This window comes from Hyperolius riggenbachi, chromosome 6 (assembly GCF_040937935.1).
Source record: "Hyperolius riggenbachi isolate aHypRig1 chromosome 6, aHypRig1.pri, whole genome shotgun sequence".
Lineage (NCBI taxonomy): Eukaryota > Metazoa > Chordata > Amphibia > Anura > Hyperoliidae > Hyperolius > Hyperolius riggenbachi.
The window spans coordinates 274,414,018-274,436,484 of record NC_090651.1 but is presented as its reverse complement, the minus strand read 5'-3'; the positions used below and the strand labels follow the sequence as shown (position 1 = coordinate 274,436,484).

General features: G+C 41.7%; 1 protein-coding gene across 2 annotated transcripts in view; it reads left to right on the top strand.

Moving 5' to 3' along the window:
• Positions 1–22,467, top strand: part of RNF214 (ring finger protein 214) — a 61,353-nt gene that overhangs the window by 14,332 nt on the left and 24,554 nt on the right. For both annotated transcript variants that reach the window (XM_068240899.1, XM_068240900.1), the window contains exons 5-10: positions 6,137–6,276; positions 11,119–11,187; positions 11,321–11,417; positions 12,194–12,282; positions 15,181–15,271; positions 16,312–16,410. In XM_068240899.1, coding sequence (XP_068097000.1) covers positions 6,137–6,276; positions 11,119–11,187; positions 11,321–11,417; positions 12,194–12,282; positions 15,181–15,271; positions 16,312–16,410 — 585 coding nt within the window. The remainder of the gene's footprint in view (positions 1–6,136; positions 6,277–11,118; positions 11,188–11,320; positions 11,418–12,193; positions 12,283–15,180; positions 15,272–16,311; positions 16,411–22,467) is intronic.

The window sequence follows — 22,467 nt, the reverse complement described above, 5'->3', positions numbered from 1 at the left end:
AGTATATCTATGTTCCCCTTGTCATCTTATTGTGCTTTGTAAAGCGCTGCGGAATATGTTGGCGCTATATAACTAAAATATATATATATATATATATATATATATATATATATATATATATATATATATATATATACAGGATCTTCTCAAAAAATTAGCATATTGTGATAAAGTTCATTATTTTCTGTAATGTACTGATAAACATTAGACTTTCATATATTTTAGATTCAAATACACACAACTGAAGGAGTTCAAGCCTTTTATTGTTTTAATATTGATGATTTTGGCATACAGCTCATGAAAACCCAAATTTCCTATCTCAAAAAATTAGCATATTTCATCCGACCAATAAAAGAAAAGTGTTTTTAAAACAAAAAAAGTCAACCTTCAAATAATTATGTTCAGTGATGCACTCAATACTTGGTCGGGAATCCTTTTGCAGAAATGACTGCTTCAATGCGGCTTGGCATGGAGGCAATCAGCCTGTGGCACTGCTCAGGTGTTATGGAGGCCCAGGATGCTTCGATAGCGGCCTTAAGCTCATCCAGAGTGTTGGGTCTTGCATTTCTCAACTTTCTCTTCACAATATCCCACAGATTCTCTATGGAGTTAAGGTCAGGAGAGTTGGCAGGCCACTCGAGCACAGTAATACCATGGTCAGTAAACCATTTACCAGTGGTTTTGGCACTGTGAGCAGGTGCCAGGTCGTGCTGAAAAATGAAATCTTCATCCCCATAAAGCTTTTTAGCAGATGGAAGCATGAACCCACTTTTGAACCAGAAACAGCGGCAGAAGCGCCTGACCTGGGCTGCAGAGAAGCAGCAATGGACTGTTGCTCAGTGGTCCAAAGTACTTTTTTCGGATGAAAGCAACTTTTACATGTCATTCGGAAAAATCAAGGTGCCAGAGTCTGGAAGAAGACTGGGGAGAGGGAAATGCCAAAATGCCTGAAGTCCAGTGTCAAGTACTCACAGTCAGTGATGGTCTGGAGTGCCATTTCAGCTGCTGGTGTTGGTCCACTGTGTTTTATCAAGGGCAGGGTCAATGCAGCTAGCTATCAGGAGATTTTGGAGCACTTCATGCTTCCATCTGCTGAAAAGCTTTATGGATATGAAGATTTCATTTTTCAGCACGACCTGGCACCTGCTCACATTGCCAAAACCACTGGTAAATGGTTTATTGACCATGGTATTACTGTGCTCAATTGGCCTGCCAACTCTCCTGACCTGAACCCCATAGAGAATCTGTGGGATATTGTGAAGAGAAAGTTGAGAAATGCAAGACCCAACACTCTGGATAAGCTTAAGGCCGCCATCGAAGCATCCTGGGCCTCCATAACACCTGAGCAGTGCCACAGGCTGATTGCCTCCATGCCACGACGCATTGAAGCAGTCATTTCTGCAAAAGGATTCCCGACCAAGTATTGAGTGCATAACTGAACATAATTATTTGAAGGTTAACTTTTTTTGTTTTAAAAACACTTTTCTTTTATTGGTCGGATGAAATATGCTAATTTTTTGAGATAGGAAATTTGGGTTTTCATGAGCTGTATGCCAAAATCATCAATATTAAAACAATAAAAGGCTTGAACTCCTTCAGTTGTGTGTATTTGAATCTAAAATATATGAAAGTCTAATGTTTATCAGTACATTACAGAAAATAATGAACTTTATCACAATATGCTAATTTTTTGAGAAGATCCTGTGTGTGTGTGTGTGTATGTGTGTATATATATATATATATATATATATATATATATATATATATATATATATATATATATATATATATATATATATATATATATATATATATATATATATATATATACATACACATACACATACACATACACATACACATACACATACACATACACATACACATACACATACACATACACATACACATACACATACACATACACATACACATACACATACACATACACATACACATACACAGAGAGAGAGAGAGAGATTGATTATTTATAGTTGGTTTTTCATCTCGGATCTGCTTTAAAGTAACAGCATTTTTCAGAATCCCAGATGCAGTGGCTTGCAAAAGTATTCGACCCCCTTGAAGTTTTCCACATTTTGTCATACTACTGCTACAAACGTGAATCAATTTTATTGGAATTCCACATGAAAGACCAATACAAAGTGGTGTACACGTGAGAAGTGGAACGAAAATCATACATGATTCTAAACATTTTTACAAATCAATAACTGCAAAGGGGGGGGGGGGGGGTGCGTAATTATTCAGCCCCCTTTGGTCTGAGTGCAGTCAGTTGCCCACAGACATTGCCTGATGAGTGCTAATGACTAAATAGAGTGCACCTGTGTGTAATCTAATGTCAGTACAAATACAGCTGGTCTCTGACGGCCTCCAAGGTTGTCTAAGAGAATATTGGGAGCAACAACACCATGAAGTCCAAAGAACCCACCAGACAGGTCAGGGATAGGCTACAAAAAGATTTCCAAAGCCTTGAACATCCCACGGAGTACTGTTCAAGCGATCATTCAGAAATGGAAGGAGTATGGCACAACTGTAAACCTACCAAGACAAGGCCGTCCACCTAAACTCATAGGCCGAACAAGGAGAGCGCTGATCAGAAATGCAGTCAAGAGGCCCATGGTGACTCTGGATGAGCTGCAGAGATCTACAGCTCAGGTGGGGGAATCTGTCCATAGGACAACTATTAGTCATGCACTGCACAAAGTTGGCCTTTATGGAAGAGTGGCAAGAAGAAATCCATTGTTAACAGAAAGGCATAAGAAGTCCCGTTTGCAGTTTGCCACAAGCCATGTGGGGGACACAGCAAACATGTGGAAGAAGGTGCTCTGGTCTGATGAGACCAGAATGGAACTTTTTGGCCAAAATGCAAAACACTATGGGCCTGATTCACAAAGCGGTGTAAACACTTTGCACGCCAGTGAAAAGCCCTTTATCACGCCTAAACTCAGTTTAGGAGTGATGAGAAGAAACTCGCGTGAAATTCCGGCGCGCACAGTTTTGCAGGCGCACAGCGCGGTGCGCGCGAAAGCGCGCATTAAACCCTATGGCTGCTGCGTGCGGGATTGTGCGCGCAAAACTCTTCGCGCGGGACTTTGCGCGCGATAACCAGCACAAAGCGGTGCTAACCAGCGGTGCAAAGTTTATCACGCCTAAAGTCTTTTAGGTGTGATAACTGAGTTATCAGAGCTTTGTGAATCTGGCCCAATGTGTGGCTGAAACCTAACACTGCACATCACTCAGAATGCACCATCTCCACTGTCAAATATGGTGGTGGCAGCATCACGCTCTGGGGGTGCTTCTCTTCAGCAGGGACAGGGAAGCTGGTCAGAGTTGATGGGAAGGTGGATGGAGCCAAATACAGGGCAATCTTGGAAGAAAACCTCTTGGAGTCTGCAAAAGACTTGAGACTGGGGCGGAGGTTCACCTTCCAGCAGGACAACGGCCCTAAACATAAAGCCAGGGCAACAATGGAATGGTTTAAAACAAAACATTCATGTGTTAGAATGGCCCAGTCAAAGTCCAGATCTAAATCCAATCGAGAATCTGTGGCAAGATCTGAAAACTGCTGTTCACAAACTCTGTCCATCTAATCTGACTGAGCTGGGGATCTTTTGCAAAGAAGAATGGGCAAAGATTTCAGTCTCTAGATGTGCAAAGCTGGTAGAGACATACCCTAAAAGACTGGCAGCTGTAATTGCAGCAAAAGGTGGTTCTACAAAGTGTTGACTCGGGGCTGAATAATTACGCACACCCCACTTTGCAGTTATTGATTTGTAAAAAAATGTTTGGAATCATGTATGATTTTCGGTCCACTTCTCACATGTACACCACTTTGTATTGGTCTTTCACGTGGAATTCCAATAAAATTGATTCATGTTTGTGGCAGTAATGTGACAAAATGTGGAAAACTTCAAGGGGGCCGAATACTTTTGCAAGCCACTGTATATGGGGATTTATTGTTTTTGTTCATCAGCTTGTTTGGCTATGATCACCATTTTTATGGCTATTGACACACTCTGTGAAATTGACAAGTACTAATTAAAAATACTGTAGCCAGACGTCCTATTTCTAAAGTGGCTGTCAGCCCAATCGACAGTTTGTATATCACCAATTCATGTTGGTTTCAAACACCCTGTTCACCAGTTTGCCTCAGATCACTACTTTATGAGTAGCTATATGCAGCCGCAGCTTTGTATGCCTACTTTTCATGAAAGAAGTAATCTGTGCGGTTAGCGATCCATTACTCTGTTTAAAGTGAATTGTAGCTGTAGGGTATTTAGGTAAAAGCATTGATCCCTAAAGGACAACTGAAGTGAGAGTGACAGGGAGGCTGATATATTTATTTCCTGTTAAACAATACCAGTTGCCTGGCAGCCCTGATGATCTATCTGCCTTCAGTAGTGTCTGAATCACACCAGAAACAAGCATGCAGCTAATCTTATCAGATCTGACAATAATATTAGAAACACCTCATCTGCTGCATGCTTTTACAGGATATATGGTTAATTGTATTAGAGGCAGAGAATCAGCAGGGCTGCCAGGCAACTGGTATTGTTTAAAGCCGAGATCCGATATGAAAAACTAACTATAACAAGTAACTTGTCTATATATCTTATCTAAAGTTTAGATAATTTACACAGCAAATCTAGCTGCAAACAGCTTCAATAGAATATGATTATTTCTTCCTGTGATACGACAGCAGCCATGTTCTGTTTGTAAAAATTACACACAGGTAAGCTGATCTGCATCTCCAGCCCTCAGCCTGTGAAAACCTAATTCCCCCTCCTCCCCCCTGCCTCTGAAATCTCTGGCTAGTAACACCTCCTTCTCTTCCTGCCCAGACTGAGCTCCCATATGCCCTTGCTACTGTCTGAAAATGCCAAGGCACTTTGAAAAGCTGTGGGCGAGGCTTGTTAGAGTATAAACACAAAAGTATTTGGCTTGAGGAATGCCGTATAAACTATATGAAAGAAACACAATTATGCAATGAGTAAAAGAGAGACTGCACAAAATTTTGCTTAAGGTGGCCATACACTGGTCGATTTGCCATTAGATCGAGCAACAGATAGATCCCTCTCTGATCAAATCTGATCAGAAAGTATCATATGGCTGCCTTTACTGCAAACAGATTGTGAATCGATTTCAGCATGAAATCGATTCACCATCTGTGAAGCTGCCGCCCCATACATTACCTGATCCGACCGGCGCGAGTCCCCCGGACTCCGCTGTCTTCTTCTCCGCTCTGGGCTCCAGGGCTGCAGCTTCACTGTACTTCTTGTCCGGGGAAGTTTAAACAATAGAGGGCGCTCTACTGTTTAAACTTCCTGTCTGGACAGGAAGAAGTAAAGCCTGCCGGAGCCCAGCGGAGAAAGAGCAGCGGTGACAGCGGGGAATACGCGTCGGCCGGATCAGGTAATGTATTGCCGCTAGCGTCGGTCATCGGACATTCGAACGCCGCTATGGACGCACTCCTGCCCCGCCAGCGATCGAGCGAAATCTTCCGCACGGACGGATCGATGGTAACGATCGATTTTGGACAGAAATTGATCGTTTGGTCAGCGTTTGCGCAACGATTTCACAGCAGATTCGATCACGGTGAAAGAATCTGCTGTATATCGGCGTGAAAATTGTTAGGTGTATGGCCCCATTTAATGGGATCTGAGCACATATTCCAAACGAGGTTTGTAAATGATGTGGGCCTTCGGGGGTATGGGACATTAGATAGCTTCAGGGGTTTGCTGGTTTGTCTGCTGAGGGTCCCATGGGTTGTTGCTGCACCCCACCTCAAACTGACAGTGTTTCAACCAGAAACTGTCACTGGCATGCTCCTCTGGATGGGAAGGCAGTGTGCTGTCGTTGCTTTACTGCTTACAATGATGCACATTTGAAGCTCTGGATGTGTAATGATGGGCTCGGATGTGTAGTTTAGACAGTTTTTGTGCAGTAAAATTGTACTTCGTATCTGAACAGGAAATGTAAGCTACAAGACAGATATGTTACTCAATGCAAATTTACTATCATGTGCTTTTGATATGTAGGAGGGTTAACTGAGCTAGGGCTTTAAGTATGCAAAATACTGTATAAGCATGTGTTACATCATATCCTAAATCTGTTGTAGGAAAATCTGAAGTCCATTCAAGATCTGACGTCTAAGAAGGAAGAAACTAGGAAGAAGGTGGAGAAGGAAAGAAAAGAGCTGGCTCATAAAGAACAAGATCTGTGCACTGAACTTGCAAAGTTGCAAAGCAAGAGTGAAAGGTATTTGGTTATATGTCAGCATGTATTACTATTATTTATTGTATTTATAAAGCGCCAACATATTACGCAGCGCTGGACAATAAATGCATACAATGATTCAAAGGATAACAGACGCAACGTAACAAGGTTATACAACATAGTGTAATGCTATATAAGGCAAACGGTACAAGATACATGGGGCCTGATTCACAAAGCGGTGCTAACAGTTAGCACGCTGGTGAAAAGCCCTTCATCACGCCTAAACTTAGTTTAGGCATGATTAGTTTAGGTGTGATAAGTTTAGGCACCAACTGGGTTAGCACCGCAGTGCAGAGCTGATCAAAAGTTTTGCGCTAGCAAAGTCTGATGCACTTCGCATAGAGTTTAATGGCGCTGCTTTGCGTGCGGGACTTTGCACGCGATCTAAACTTATCTAAACTTAGCATGCCTAAACTTATCACACCTAAACTTATCACGCCTAAACTGGCTTTTCACCAGTGTGGTGCAATGGTTATCATGCCTAAAGTCTCTAACTGGGTTAGCACCGCTTTGTGAATCGAGCCCATGATCATGGACTGGTTAGGTAGGGCCAGTCAAACAAGTCTGAAGCAGTTATAGGAAAGGAGCACACGATCATGTAGAATACACTAGGGAAGGGAGGACCCTGCCAAAGGCGTATGATCTATATGTATCTATCTGTAACTTGCCAAAATCTTCACACATAAGCTCATTTGTCAATCCAGGTGCAAAATTGGAGCAGCTGCCTAGACCAACCAATCAGAATGCCTGTTTCATACAATCCACTCTTTCTCTATTTTATGGCTGCCACCTTCATAGAATAGCCCTGCGAAGTTGTGGCTGTTTCTGCTGGCATTCAGATCCTTACTGTAGGCAACAGTCTATGTAGTCTGTGTGCATTAGACATGGCATTGCATTTCATTTTGCAGTGGACATGTGGACGGGTCATTGTGATGAATGGTCGCATATTCATTGTCTACAAAAATGGTTGCTTTTTTGTTTTTTTTTTCTTCTTCAAGAGACCACACTAATAATAATATTATTATTTATTATTACAGTATTTAGTATTGATATAGCACCAACATCTTCCGCAGCACTGTACAGAGTATATTGTCTTGTCACTAACTGTCCCTCAGAGGAGCTCACAATCTAATACCTACCATAGTCATATGTCTATGTATGAATTGTTTAGAGTATGTATCGTCGTTTAGGGCCAATTTTAGGGGGAAGCCAATTCACTTATCTGTATGTTTTTGGGATGTGGGAGAAAACCCATGCAGACACAGGGAGAACATACAAACTTCATGCAGATAGTGCCCTGGCTGGGACTTGAAGCGGGGACCCAGTGCTGTAAGGCGAGAGTGCTAACCCCTGATACACCGTGCTGCCCTTGTCGGAATGTGCCTGGTCCCTTTCGGAGGACACTGGATAGAGTAAATGTCTTGATGGCAGACAAGCGTTATTTAAGATCCAAACTTCATTGAAATGGTTATAAATACTGTATTGTTCCCAAGATAGCGCTTTCAGGACACAAATGGTATGCTGGCGCAGAGCAACACATGGTGAAATACTGGCAAATTGGATTTAGCAGTGTCTTGTGCACTGTAATGGAACAGGTCCTTTTTAGGGCTCGTTTCCACTATTGCGGTGCGGAATCGCCTGGATTCCACCGCGGGCAAAATCGCATGCGGATGCGTTTCCGCATGCAGATTTCCCCGCGATTTCGCATGGCAAGGAACCAGGCGAATTTAACCATGTCACTGCCTGTGTAAAGCTCCATAGCTTTACATGCAAAATCGCACGCGAAATCGCGGGGAAATCCGCATGACAAAGCCGCATGCGATTTCCCTATTAAAAGCATTGCGGGCGATTCACCCGCATTCCTGCCGCACGCGAAATCTGACGGCTCTGCCGTGCAGATTTCCCCCGCACGCCAAAACGCACCTGCACAACGCACAAGTGGAAACAATCCCATCCACTTGTATTGCCTATGCGAATCCGCATGCGGTGCCTGCATGCGGATTCGCTATAGTGGAAACGAGCCCTGAATTAAAAATCCTCCACCATACACTGTGCTTTGTGTTAAGCTGCAGCTCTTATGAGATGCCAGGGTTATGCCTTTATCAAATCTAATCTGTTAAAAGCATTCAGATAGGCCTTGTTCACATAAATCGCAAGCGCTTGCATTTTGCGTTTTTGTACACTATTTTTTTAAGCAACTCTCGGCACTTACCTGCGCATTAGGGATTTTAGGCGGGAGCTTTTCTTGGTGCTTTTGCTGAGCGATTCGTTTTTCCACTTCCTGACATCAGTCAGAGAACTCTTTGACCCAGAATAGAATAAATACAATGTAAAGCGAAATCGCTATAAAAAGCGCTTTTTCAAGTACTTAGTGATTTCCCTATACCTTCCATTGAGACAAAAAGCTCAGAAAATGGTACAGGCAGCACTTTGGTGAGTGGAAAGTAGTCGGAACGCGCTGATATCAACACTCTCTCATAAGGAATCATTGCACAATCGCTTTTAGGGCGATTTTGAAAATCGCAGGCGCTTAAAAAAAAAAAAAAACCAAAAGTGCGCTTAGTGTGAACAAGCCCTTAGTGTGTGACCACCTACGAGACACATGCTAGTACTTTGACAGTATTTTAGCTCTTAAGGGGCCCATACACTGGTCGATTTTAGCCATCGATCGACGGCCGATTCGACCGTTCTGATTGATACAGCAGAAGGCATGATCAATTGCCAAATTGATCGATTGCTGGCCGATTTCGGTCCGGACGGAAAATCTGGGTCGATCGGCTGCTGGCAGCACATCGATGGCCCATTGAGTTGCATTGGATAGAATGGTGCAGCACTGCATTTTGATCGATTTTTCAATAGATTTATTCTGAAATCTATTGGAAATCTGTTCCTATGATGTGGCACTCATCAGATTCCACCTGACTGGCATCTGACAGAAATCTATCTGATGGTCGAAGCTGCTGCAAATCTGAGTGTATGGCCACCTTTGATAAATATCCATAGGTGTTCTGTGTTTTTCCATCTATATGCCATGGACATCTAAGGGCATTTTAATACAAAACTGCTACTGCCTGCAGTGGACATTTATAGGCATTTTTGTGTCCCCATATTCCTTTGCCACACATGTCTAAAAGGTGTTTATTATTATTATTTAGTATTTATATAGCACCGACATATTACGCAGCGCTGTACAGTGTATATATATATATATATATATATATCTATATATATCTATATATATATATATATATATATATATATATATATATATATATATATATCTTGTCACTAACTGTCCCTCAGAGGAGCTCACAATCTAATCCCTACCATTACCATATGTCTATATTATGTAGTGTAAGTACTGTAGTCTAGGGCCAATTTTTTTTTTTTAGGGGGAGCCAATTAACTTATCCGTATGTTTTTGGAATGTGTGAGGAAACCGGAGTGCCCGGAGGAAACCCACGCAGTCACGGAGAGAACATACTAACTCTTTGCAGATAGTGCCCTGGCTGGGATTCGAACCAGGGACCCAGTGCTGCAAGGCAAGAGAGCTAACCACTATGCCACCGTGCTGTTTAGTACAAAGCTTGAAAATGCAGCAATTAAACGCTTTCACTGCAAGATTTGATTAGTCTGTTTTACAATAGATTTTAAATATGAATTAGCATAATTCTGTATCATAATAATTAGCATAATTCTCAACATCTCAAATTTATTTGCACCTCAGTGACAATCCCTACAGACTGATGTGGTACATGTATATCTGGGCAGCACATTTAATAAGCACAATACAAGCATAGCTGGCACTGGCATGTGGCTTGAAAAAAAAAAAAAAGCTGGCAGTCAAAGGCCACATACACACATCAGACTATAGTCTTTTGAAAATGAAAGATCACAGACCAATCTTACCACCCTTCATGTAGTATGAGAGCCATACTCTACACAGTCTTTTCTATGGAGCTGAACTCCACATCAGAAAAAAATCTTTGCAAGATGCTGCACACACAGATGCTGTACAGACAGAAAAGATCTGTTCCTACCAAAAATCCATTCCTGCAAATTGCAATGATAGTCTATGAGACTTGCAGATCATCATACACACATGATTTAACTGACATTCATCTGCAGATCAGATCCACCAGGATGGAATTTCAGATCTGCAGATGATTGCTTGATCTGCAGATGAATGTCAGTTAAATCATGTGTGTATGATGATCTGCAGATCTCATAGACTATCATTGCAATTTGCAGGAATGGATTTTTGGCAGGAACAGATCTTTTGCAGATACTGATCTTTTGTGTCTGTACAGCATCTGTGTGTGCAGCATCTTGCAAATATTTTTTTCTGATGTGGAGTTCAGCTCCATAGAAAAGACCTTGTAGAGTATGGCTCTCATACTACATGAAGGGTGGTAAGATTGGTCTGTGATCTTTCATTTTCAAAAGACTATAGTCTGATGTGTGTATGAGCCTTAAGGGTTAAACAGAGCTAAAATTGGTAATGCAAATGTTGTTTTTCTTTATTGCTCAGAGAATCTATTATAACCTTTTAGCCAGTCAGGTGACTAACAACTAACAAGACAGATTTTCAAGGCAGATTATGTTTAGTTTATTTTTTCCAATTCTATAAGAAAATATACCTGTACAGCTTTCCTGCAGTATGTAGAATATAGTTTGCGTGTGTTTAGGTGCAGAATAGACTGTGTAAATGTAAGAAATGTGTTATATGCTGAGGCCTTATAAATTAAAATGTTATAATAAATACATGAATACTGCTAATTATAACAGTAATTTGAGATCTGTATTCATATGACATTTTTTCAGTATTCACAAGGAGCATGAGGAACTTGAAAATAAGATTGAAGAGCTGCTTGCTGAACAAGCCATAGAGAGGTAAGTTAATGTTATTACGGTTTGTCTTTTTCTATGACCTGAACTGACACGTGACATGTTGAGACACACGAGAGTCCCAAGCCAACTCAGAACCAGGCTGTGTTCCTTTTTTCTTTTTCTCTACCATTTTTAGGGCGGAATGGGATGCTGAGCTGACTACACTGAAGAGGAAGGACAGTGAGGTGATGCAAAATGCTTTGAAGGAACTTGACCAAGCAAAGAATGCGGAGGTATGAACTTAGGTGATCTTGTTGTTTTCTGTGACACTATTATGAATGTTCCCAGGAAAAAAAACTATTGTGTTCATGTGCATCATAATAAAAAGTTAATATGTATGTGAGTTAAATATTTGTTAAGAAAGGCCAAGGAAACATTCCTGATCTTTTCAAATGTCTCCCTTTAGCAAGCTAGTGCTTGTGGTGGAGGTAGGTTCTCTTGGCACCTCATGAAGTGGGAATCCTGATCTGAAGAGTTCTCCATTCTCCTAGCTAGATCTCGCATCCAAATCTTTGTGATTGCAAAGTGGAAGTGGTAACGGTGCATCCTCTTGTTTATGTTTACATTATTCCTCATTTTCCCCAGGCTGCTTATTTGTACAGTACTGTATATCCAGCGCCCGTGCCATTCTTTTTGTCTTACAAATGTTATCAGGAATTAACTCACTGCAACCAGCCTGAAGAGCGCAGCAGACCATGGATTTCACACTGACAATATGGCGTATGCACCGCCCACTAGTTACTATATCCAGAGTCAACATCACGTAGGGGTCCAAAAACCTGTTTACTATAATAAGAAGGTCTATTATTTGCGGGTTTACTATACCAGGTGTAGCTCCTATTGACTTATAATGGAGAATGTCCAGGACCTCGAGAGGTAGTTTACTATACCCGAATGTTTACTATACCCAAGTTTATACTATATTGTCCATGGATATCCCAAAAGGATAGCTACAACAGTGCTTGTTATGGTTCTTTGCTCTGTTTGACCTTAAATCCCTCTTCTATAGGTCCTGGCACTTGAGAGCCGGAGAGACTTTTTGCTTATTTCATTGGAAGAAGCAGAGAAGGAAGCAGAGGTGACCCTTTCCTACCTTAGGTAAATAATCTCTATCCTATCGAAAATATTAGTGGTGAGCAGCTCAGTCAGTTTACTAGCATGGAAGATGTGCGAGAGAGACGATACACTGCAACTGCATGGAAGTAAAAGATTAATTCCATATAGACATTAGGAGGAACCATTTAACCATAGAACACCTTGGAAGAACGTCTAGGCTTCCTGCAAAATTATTTGGCACTTTCCTATATACAGGTAGTCCTTAACTTACGAATGACCCGCTGATATCAGCAGCCTGAAAATGTAAAATTTTTCGTAACAAGTCAAAAAAATCCAAAAAGATCTTGTAGTTTTTGAGAAAATCTATTTAAAAAACATTAACCATTTAATGACAATGTAACGTATTAAAACGTCATGCTTTAGCCTATTAACGGCAACATGACGTTTTAATACGTCGCGCATTCCCGCCGCCGCTCCGCACGTGTCCGCGCCGCTACCGCCGCTGTTTACGTTGGGATCCCTCGTTAAGTGATTGGGGAAGAGGACCGAGCGGTCCTCTACCCAATCGCAATGCCTGAAGTGAATGGACGTGACCGCGAACAGCGGCCACCTCCATTCATAAAATAGGAAACTGTTTAAGTTAAAGTGTACAAAAAAAAAAAAAAAAAAAGTGATCACTTCCTTAACGGGAAAGTGTTCACTAGCGCCATCTTGTGGCCAAAAAGTATATTACACACAAGCACAAACATACTATGTAAAATACACAATATTAATAAAATAAATAAATTACACTTCCACCCCCCCCCCCCCCCACCCCTTTAAAAAAACACTTGTACAAAAAAAATCAGCTTAAAATCAATTAATAAATAGTTGACTGAGGGAAAATTAATTTTATTACATAGGAATTAAATTATGGCTAAAACAAACAAAAAAAAAAACAAACAGAAAAGTAACACCTATATTTTAAAATATATTGTCGCCATACATTGTGATAGGGACAAAATTTAAACGGTTTAATAATCGGGACAACTGGGCAAATAAAAAGTGTTGGTTTTATCCACAGGAGAATGTTTAATTTTAAAACTATAATGGCTAAAAACTGAGAAATAATTTTTTTTCCCATTATTTCTGTATTTTTCCCATAAAATGCATTTAGAATAAAAAAATTCTTAGCAAAATGTACTACACACAGAAAGCCTAATTGGTGGCGAAAAAAAAACGAGGTATAGATCATTTCTTGTGATAAGTAGTAATAAAGTTATTAGGGAATAAAAAGGAGGAGCACTGACAGGTGAAAATTGCTCTGGTCCGTTAGGGTAAAAACCCTTGGGGGTGAACTGGTTAAAGTAAAAATGTTTTTTAACCTGCAAAAATTACATTTTGCTGTGGTAAACTGAGGGCACTAGGGAACGGGGTTGACACAGTTGGGGTGGGGCACTGAATGCACAGGGGAACAGAGGGGGATGCTGAAAGCACAGGGGGAACAGAAGAGGTACAGGGGACAAAGATGGCACAGTGTTTCGATTTATTGTACCCTCAATTGCATTTTTCTGCTCTGGATGAAAATTGTCAATAGAATACCCTGTAAAGAGCAAAAGCTTCATTCCCTTCAGCTTTATAACGCTTGTTTACACAATGGTCTTATTGTGATCATGGCTACCAGAAGAGGTCACTGCTGGAAGATGGGGTAAGATGTATATAGTGCTGATTGAGCAGTTTAACTTTTAGCATCACCATCTTGTGGTAGTCAAGACTGTCTCATATGTGCGTAGTAAAGGCACTGCTGGGCATGGGCTGAGAAACTTGTGGTCGCCAAATAAGGATCAGTTGTTCCTACAGATCTGATCACTTAGATCAAATCTGCAAGTAAACTTTTCACTGACCCTATGGAGGCTGCTGTCATTTTTTTTTTAACTGTTAAACAATGTCAGTTGCCTGCTGATCTTTGATGCTTCAGTATTGTTTCAATCACACACCTGGAACTAGCATTGCGGCTAATCCAGTCAAACTTCAACCAGAAACGCCTGATCTCCTTGCTTGTTCACGGTCTATGACTCAAAGTATTAGAGGCAGAGTATCAGCAGGACAGCCAGGCAATTTGCCTTATTTAAAAGGAAATAAATATGGCAGCCTCCATATCCCTCTCACTTCAGGTGTCCTTTACTATCTGATCAGTTGTAGATAGGTTAAGGTTGGGGAGCAGTCGTTAATGTCTCGCTCAAGCAGCAAATTAATGAACAGTTGCCAAGTCTGTACTGCATTGAGCAGTAGGAAGCTTCAATTGAGTTTTATCAGAATTACACAGAGATATCCTTAAAGGGAACCTAAAGTGAGAGGGATATGGAGGCTACCATTTTTCTTTTATACAATACCAGTTGCCTGGCTGTCCTGCTGATCCTCTGCCTCTAATGCTTTTAGCTATAGACCCTGATCAAGAATACAGATCAGGAATTTCTGAAAACCTGACAAGATTACCTGCATGCTTGTTCCAGGTGTGTGACCCAGACACTACTGAAGCCAGGATGATCAGCATGACTGCCAGACAACAGAATTGTTTAAAAGGAAATTAATATGGCGGCCTCCATATACTCCAGATTCCCTTAAAATTGAATGCTGCAGTTTGCCATTTAATTATTAATTGCTTTGAAGCCTTTTTTAGCAAATCACTTTTTTTGATTGGGTGGAATCAATTGTATAATCGGGCTATACCTGACCCATGTTTGGCTACATTTACACCTTTCCTCTTCACAGGCAAAGGTTTTCATTGAGATATCGTCTACAAATGCAGTAATAAGTTTATATACAGTATGCATTTATTTAGCTATTGATTAATTTGGTACTTTTTTGAAGACTTTGTATCCTCACCTGGATCCTCTTTAATATGGTTCTTCTTGCTGCTTTTACGTGTATTTATACTATTTGCAATGTGTTGTACTTCAGAGTTGCTCCATCTCATACTGAATGGATGCAGTTAAAACAGAGATGGGAGTCAAGGCTAGCAGGAATCCAGCGAATGAAAACAAATATTCAGGTAAGTTTTGGTTTTGATGATCTAGTAGATGTTAGTTTTCTTTTCACTTGCATTTATTACTGTATTACCCAATAATTTAAATGTAGCTTAAAGTGAACCAGAGATGAAGCACCCTCATGTATTTTACCATATGTATCAGTGGGAACATTAGCGAAAACACCTACCCTGCTCTCGGTTTCATCCTACACTGCTCAGCTTGCCTGTTAGCAGCCCTGATAAAATCCCAGACTGAGCATTCAAGCGGTTTAACACCCAGCATTACAACTTTGCTTTAAAAGATTGCTTACAGCTTACAAACTATTATGCCAGATTTTTTTTTTTAAGCAGAAATTCACTGAATGGGTTAAACATGACATTTTAGTGTTGGATTTAACTAGGAATCCGAATCCGTTCTTATCTTTAGTTACAAATGTATCTTTATTTGGAATACAAATAGACCTTTGAAAAGCCTGCTGGGGAAGCCCTCTTTGTTCTCTCAGAGCAGTGTTTGTTTATTACATTGTAAATAGATACATTTGTAACTAAACCTAAGCACAGTGGAGGATTTCTAGCTAAATGCAGCACTAAAATGTCATGTTTAATCCATTCAGTGAATTTCTGCTAAAAAATAAATCTGGCATAATAGTTTATAAGCTGTAAGCAATCTTTTAAAGCAAAGTTGAAATGCTGGGTGTTAGACCACTTTCAGTCTGGCTTTGCTCAGGAATCATTATAGCTGAGTCATTATAACAGAGCCAGAAGGGGCAGGCTTGTGTGTGCGTATATGTATACATATATGTATATATATATATATATATATATATATATATAAAAATAATATGTGTGTGTGTGTGTGTGTATACACGCACACACACACACACACATTCTTGTCACTATAGATTGGATGTAGTTTGGATAATTCCTTTTTAGAGGTGTAGTAACAACATGTAGTACCATCTCTGGTTATGTTCCTGTTTATCCTTTATATATGTGATTTTCAGCAGTCACCAAAGTGTGCAGTCAGAAACAAACATTAAAGAAAACAGTCTGTGTCTTTTCAGGAACAGTTTGATGAGCAGATTAAGAAGGTCAAAAGTGGGACTAAGTTGAGTAGCCTTCCTTCAATACTGGCTCCAGATCTGCCCCCTCCTCCTTCTGATGTAAGTATTACTACTTCTTTTTATTTAGTGCACTATTCACAGATTGTGTCCCTTTTAAAGCAAACCTGAAGCAAAATTACAAAAAACAAACAAACAGAAAACCAGATACTCACCTAAAGAGTGGGAAGGCTCTGGATCCTTTAGAGCATTCCTGAGTCCGAGTGCTCCACGGGCACAGTATGGTGCCAACCAGGCTTCCGAAGACTTTTGAAACCTCCTGTGGCAGCACATGGGTCTGAGACTAAGGGGGGGGGGGGGGAGGGGGGGCACAGCACTGAAAGGAGAGGACTAGGAGAGGAAAGTCTCTATAGCATCCAGAGCCTTCCCTCTCCATAGGTGAGTATCTGTTTGCTTTAAAGAACACCTAAAATGAGAGTGGATATGGAGGCTGCCATACTTATTTCTTTTTAAAGGAAACCTGTAAAGAGGAAAAAAAAAGTTTAACCACTTTATCCACCACTACAGTATATCTACTGTACATCCTCTGTTACATCTAAGCCACAAGTCAGTAGATATACAGGAACTTCTCAAAAAATTAGCATATTGTGATAGAGTTCATTATTTTCTGTAATGTACTGATAAACATTAGACTTTCATATATTTTAGATTCAAATACACACAACTGAAGTAGTTCAAGCCTTTTATTGTTTTAATATTGATGATTTTGGCATACAGCTCATGAAAACCCAAATTTCCTATCTCAAAAAAATTAGCATATTTCATCCGACCAATAAAAGAAAAGTGTTTTTAAAACAAACAAAAAAAGTCAACCTTCAAATATGTTCAATTATGCACTCAATACTTGATCGGGAATCCTTTTGCAGAAATGACTGCTTCAATGCGGTGTGGCATGGAGGCAATCAGCATGTGGCACTGCTCAGGGGTTATGGAGGCCCAGGATGCTTCGATAGCGGCCTTAAAGGAGTTATCTGGGCTAAATACAGAAAATAAACGCTACTTACCGGGGGCTCCCTCCAGCCCCAAGCTCCCAGGACCTCCCACGCCGCACCTCTGCGCGCAGCCGTTCGCCGGAGCTCCGTCCCGGTCCCTGGCGATGATGTCAGAGCAACTTCCAGGTCGCTCTGTACTGCGCCTGCGTGAGCGGCGCTGTCAATCACCGCCACGTGGGCCGGAGCGGACTGCGCAGGCGCAGAACTACTGCGCCTGCGCAGAACTACTGCACCTGCACAGTCCGCTCCGGCCCACGTGGCGGTGATTGACAGCGCCGCTCATGCAGGCGCAGTACAGAGCGACCTGGAAGTCGCTCTGACATCATCGCCAGGGACCGGGACGGAGCTCCGGCGAACGGCTGTGCGCAGAGGTGCGGCGAGGGAGGTCCTGGGAGCTTGGGGCTGGAGGAAGCTCTCGGTAAGTAGCGTTTATTTTCTGTATTTAGCCCGGATAACTCCTTTAAGGCCGCTATCGAAGCATCCTGGGCCTCCATAACCCCTGAGCAGTGCCACAGGCTGACTGCCTCCATGCCACGCCGCATTGAAGCAGTCATTTCTGCAAAAGGATTCCCGACGAAGTATTGAGTGCATAACTGAACATAATTATTTGAAGGTTGACTTTTTTTGTTTTAAAAACACTTTTTTTCTTTTATTGGTCGGATGAAATTTGCTAATTTTTTGAGATCGGAATGTTGGGTTTTCATGAGCTGTATGCCAAAATCATTCATATTAAAACAATAAAAGGCTTGAACTACTTCAGTTGTGTGTAATGAATCTAAAATATATGAAAGCCTAATGTTTATCAGTACATTACAGAAAATAATGAACTTTATCACAATATGCTAATTTTTTGAGAAGATCCTGTACATCTTGTAGCAGAAGCAGTGCTGTGCAGGATTGGGCTTGCTCCTGTGCACATTTCTGGCACTATCTGATGCAGCACTAATTGGTGAACAGGAATGTGTGTTTCCTGAGCTAATGAGATTATTTTTTATCATTAAAAATACTTTTATTTTCTCAATTCATAGTGAAAAAATACACTCTGTGGCATTATTTCAGAATCAAATATCTTTTTTTTTTTTTTTTTTTTATGTTTTATTAACCTGCTGAGCGGTCTGGACGAGCTCAGCTCGTCCAACACTGCCAGAGGCTGCCGCTCAGGCCCTGCTGGGCCGATTTTAATGAAATAAAAAGCAGCACACGCAGCCGGCACTTTGCCAGCCGCGTGTGCTGCCTGATCGCCGCTGCAGCGCGGCGATCCGCCGCGTGCAGCGGCGAAAGAGGGTCCCCCCAGCCGCCCGAGCCCAGCGTAGCCGGAACAAACAGTTCCGGCCAGCGCTAAGGGCTGGATCGGAGGCGGCTGACGTCAGGACGTCGGCTGACGTCCATGACGTCACTCCGCTCGTCGCCATGGCGACAAGGTAAGCGAAACACGGAAGGCCGCTTATTGCTGCCTTCCGTGTTACTTCTGGCCGCCGGAGGCGATCGGAAGAACGCCTCCGGAGCGCCCTCTAGTGGGCTTTCATGCAGCCAACTTTCAGTTGGCTGCATGAAATAGTTTTTTTTTTATTTAAAAAAAACCCTCCCGCAGCCACCCTGGCGATTTAATCAGAACGCCAGGGTGGTTAATTTTGTTCTTTAAACCATACATAACAATCATACATTCAGGCAAATAACTGAACTGTTTTACATTTTTCAGCAAGAACAACCCCTACCCACCCCCCAGTTTCCCCTCCCCCTATCCACTTATGGTATATGTTCTTCCTTGCCGCAATTAGCGTTACATGAACAATGTCCTTAATTATTTGTGGTTTATCTGATGAGCCCTTTTGGGCAGTATTGAATAAAAGTAGCACTAAGTCTTTTAGTAGCGTGGCTTTCCCATATTTACCTGCAAAAATTAATACCTCATCCCAAAATTTCTGAGTCACAGAGCATTCCCACAGGCAATGTATCATATTTGCGTGCATTAAGTGACACTTTGGACCGTCATCCAAATCCCCTTGTCTTCGTGTTTTGTACTTACATTAAATGAATATTTGGCCTGGTATATCATTAATAGGTGAGATTCTCTCCATGTTTCGTTAACTATTGTTTGTCGAACTACATTGTTGCCATCCAATATATTTTTTTCTAGTTGGGGAATCTGAAAATATTTGTTCCAGCTCTTCATGTTTTGTGTTGCCATATACTCCATTCCTATAGCAGACAGGCCTCTCTGAATATCCGACAGAGACATTCTCTCTCCCTCTCTAACAAATGATTGAATTTGACCATGAATCAAAGTCAGCCCTTGGGACCCCACATTTTTGCCTAATTTCCTGGAAAGTTAGAAATCTGTGGCCCCCCCAGGTCCAATAGATTCCCCAACTTTTCAATACCCCTCTCTGCCCATTTAGGATATTCTCTGTGCCACAAGCCAGGTTTAAAACCTGCAAAGAAGATCCAGAGAATCCGCACACTCTTGATGAACCTAGTTCAATGTTTTAATTCCAAAAAAGTGACACATGCCATTCCATAAACCAACGATTCGTTTTGGGGCCCCGTGGGGTCCCCTTTGTCAAGGTAACAAAACACAGAATGGTGACACCATTCTGTGTTTTGTTACCTTGACAAAGGGGACCCCACGGGGCCCCGAAACGAATCGTTGGTTTATGGAATGGCATGTGTCACTTTTTTGGAATTAAAACATTGAACTAGGTTCATCAAGAGTGTGCGGATTCTCTGGATCTTCTTTGTACGAATATGCTAATCCAGCACCTCTGAGGTGGTGTGCAATTCCCCAGTGGACACCTGGGTTGCCTTCCAAAGGCATATATTTTGAAATTTTCCACGGGAGGCGAAATATCTTGCGTATTTCTCGCCACGTTATTAAAGTATCTCTATAAATTACGTTCTGTTTTAGTCAGATAGGTAGAAAGGCCCAGCCCGCATGTAGCAATCCTGTCAACTGCCAGGGTTCCGCCACCTTTTTATTTCCAAGGAGGTATTGGAGAATTACGCTGTGTTAGCCAACCAGTCGCGTACATGTCTGAACATGCAGGCCAAATTATATTCCCTAATGTTGGGAAATCCTAACCCTCCCATCTCTTTGGGTTATTGGAGTCTCGTTAATTTGATTTGTGCTCGCTTTCCCTGGTAAAGGCTGCATTCAAGGTTTTCACATCAGCATGTTTTAAAAGCAGAGGAATAACCTGCATCGGGTACTGTAGTCTCCCAAATCTGACCATCTTGGCTAATGCTGCCCGCCCCGCTACCCCTAGAGGAATCCCCTGCCACCCCTGGAGTTGGGTTATTATAGATTTTATAAGTGGTGAGAAGTTTCTCGAGTACAGAGAGCTAGGGTCCTTACCAATGTCCAATCCTAGATACCTAATTTTATCTTTGGCTATTTGTACTCCGATAGTTCATGCATCCATTGTGTCAGCGTACCTAGAAAGTGGCAGCATTTCAGTTTTACCTGCGTTGATCCTGAAGCCGGAGTGCCGACCCACTTCCCGAATTATTTCTAAGGCTCTTGGCAATTGCTGTCTGGGGTTTGATAAGAATAGCATTAAATCATCTGCAAATAAGGCTTGTACCAGTTTATCCTCCCCTATCTTTATTCCCTCTAGTTCCTGATGCAGGAGTCTTGCCAGTGGCTCTAAGGCTAGATTGAATAAGAGAGGCGACAGGGGACAACCCTGGCGCGTTCCCCTCTTCAATTGTATCGGTTTTGATAGATATCCTAGTGTAAATATTCTAACTTGTGGGGATCTATAGATTAGCTTGAATATATTGATAAATGGCCCTTGAAACCCCATCTTAAAGAGTACTCCCTCTATCCAGCACCACCTTACTGCGTCAAACGCTTTCTCTGCGTCAAACGTAATCAGGGCACTGTTCTTATATGTCTTCGGATAAGCTTTTACCTGTTCGAGTACCAATAAAACTTTCCTAATATTGGTTACCGCCGCCCTGCCTCTGACAAATCCCACCTGCTCCTCACAAATTAATTTGGGCAGGTATTCCGCTAATCTGTCTGCTATGATTTTCGAGAATAGCTTCGTGTCCTGGTTTAACCGTGATACCGGGCGGTATGAGCCTGGATTCTGTGGGTCTTTCCTTGGCTCAAAATCAACTTAATATAGGCTTAATTTCCTGTACCGAGTAATCCATCCCCATTTAGAGTTTTGTTGTACATCTTACTGAGCGTGGGGGCTATGTCCTCTTAGGATTTTGTAAAAATTCCCCTGGCATGCCGTCTGGTCCTGGGGCTTTGTGATTGTGTAAAACTTTGATTGTGGCCTTGACCTCCTGCTCTGTAACATAAGAGTTCAGCCTGTCTAGTTCCTCCTGGGATAAACGCAGCAATCGTAATCGTTGTAATATATTTTCCATGGCCTTCTCGTCTTCCAATTCTGGGTCAGAATACAGGGATTCATAATATTGGCAAAACTACATTTCCCTGATCATTTTTTAGGGAATGAATTTCCATGGGAGCATAATGTCCGCGTGCCATCAGGGCCAAAAGACGGCCTGCCTTACTGCCCGTATTTATAATACTTCAATTCCATATAAGACCTAAGTAACATTTCTCTATCCTTGAACCATCTATCCGAACATGCCTTAGCTTTCAGCCATTCACTCTTTGTGGAAGGGTCAGGGGATTGCTTATATTTTCTAAAAGCCAGTCTTACAAGCAAGACCACTTCATTATATATTTTTTTCAGTTTCCTTTTTTTTTTCGTGGCTACGTATGCTATAATCCTTCTGCGTAATACAGCCTTAGCTGTATCCCAAAATAGATGAGGAATTGATTCATGCCCGATATTATCCCCTTTATATTCCATCCACCAGTTTTTTAGGAGCAAGTGAAAGCCCTCATCCCCATAAAGGTGTGGGGGGTATCTACATAAAATATCTGACCCTCTGAGTCTTCTCATGGAGTTCTAGCGTTACCGGGGAATGGTCAGAAATGACTAACTCTTCGATCTCTGCACCCTGTATTCTCCCTGCAAGGCACTCACCTGTGAATATATAGTCCAAGCGAGGAAAAGTATCGTGACGAGGAATAAAAAGAATATTCCCTGTCATAAGGGTGCATATATAACGCCAGGAGTCCATG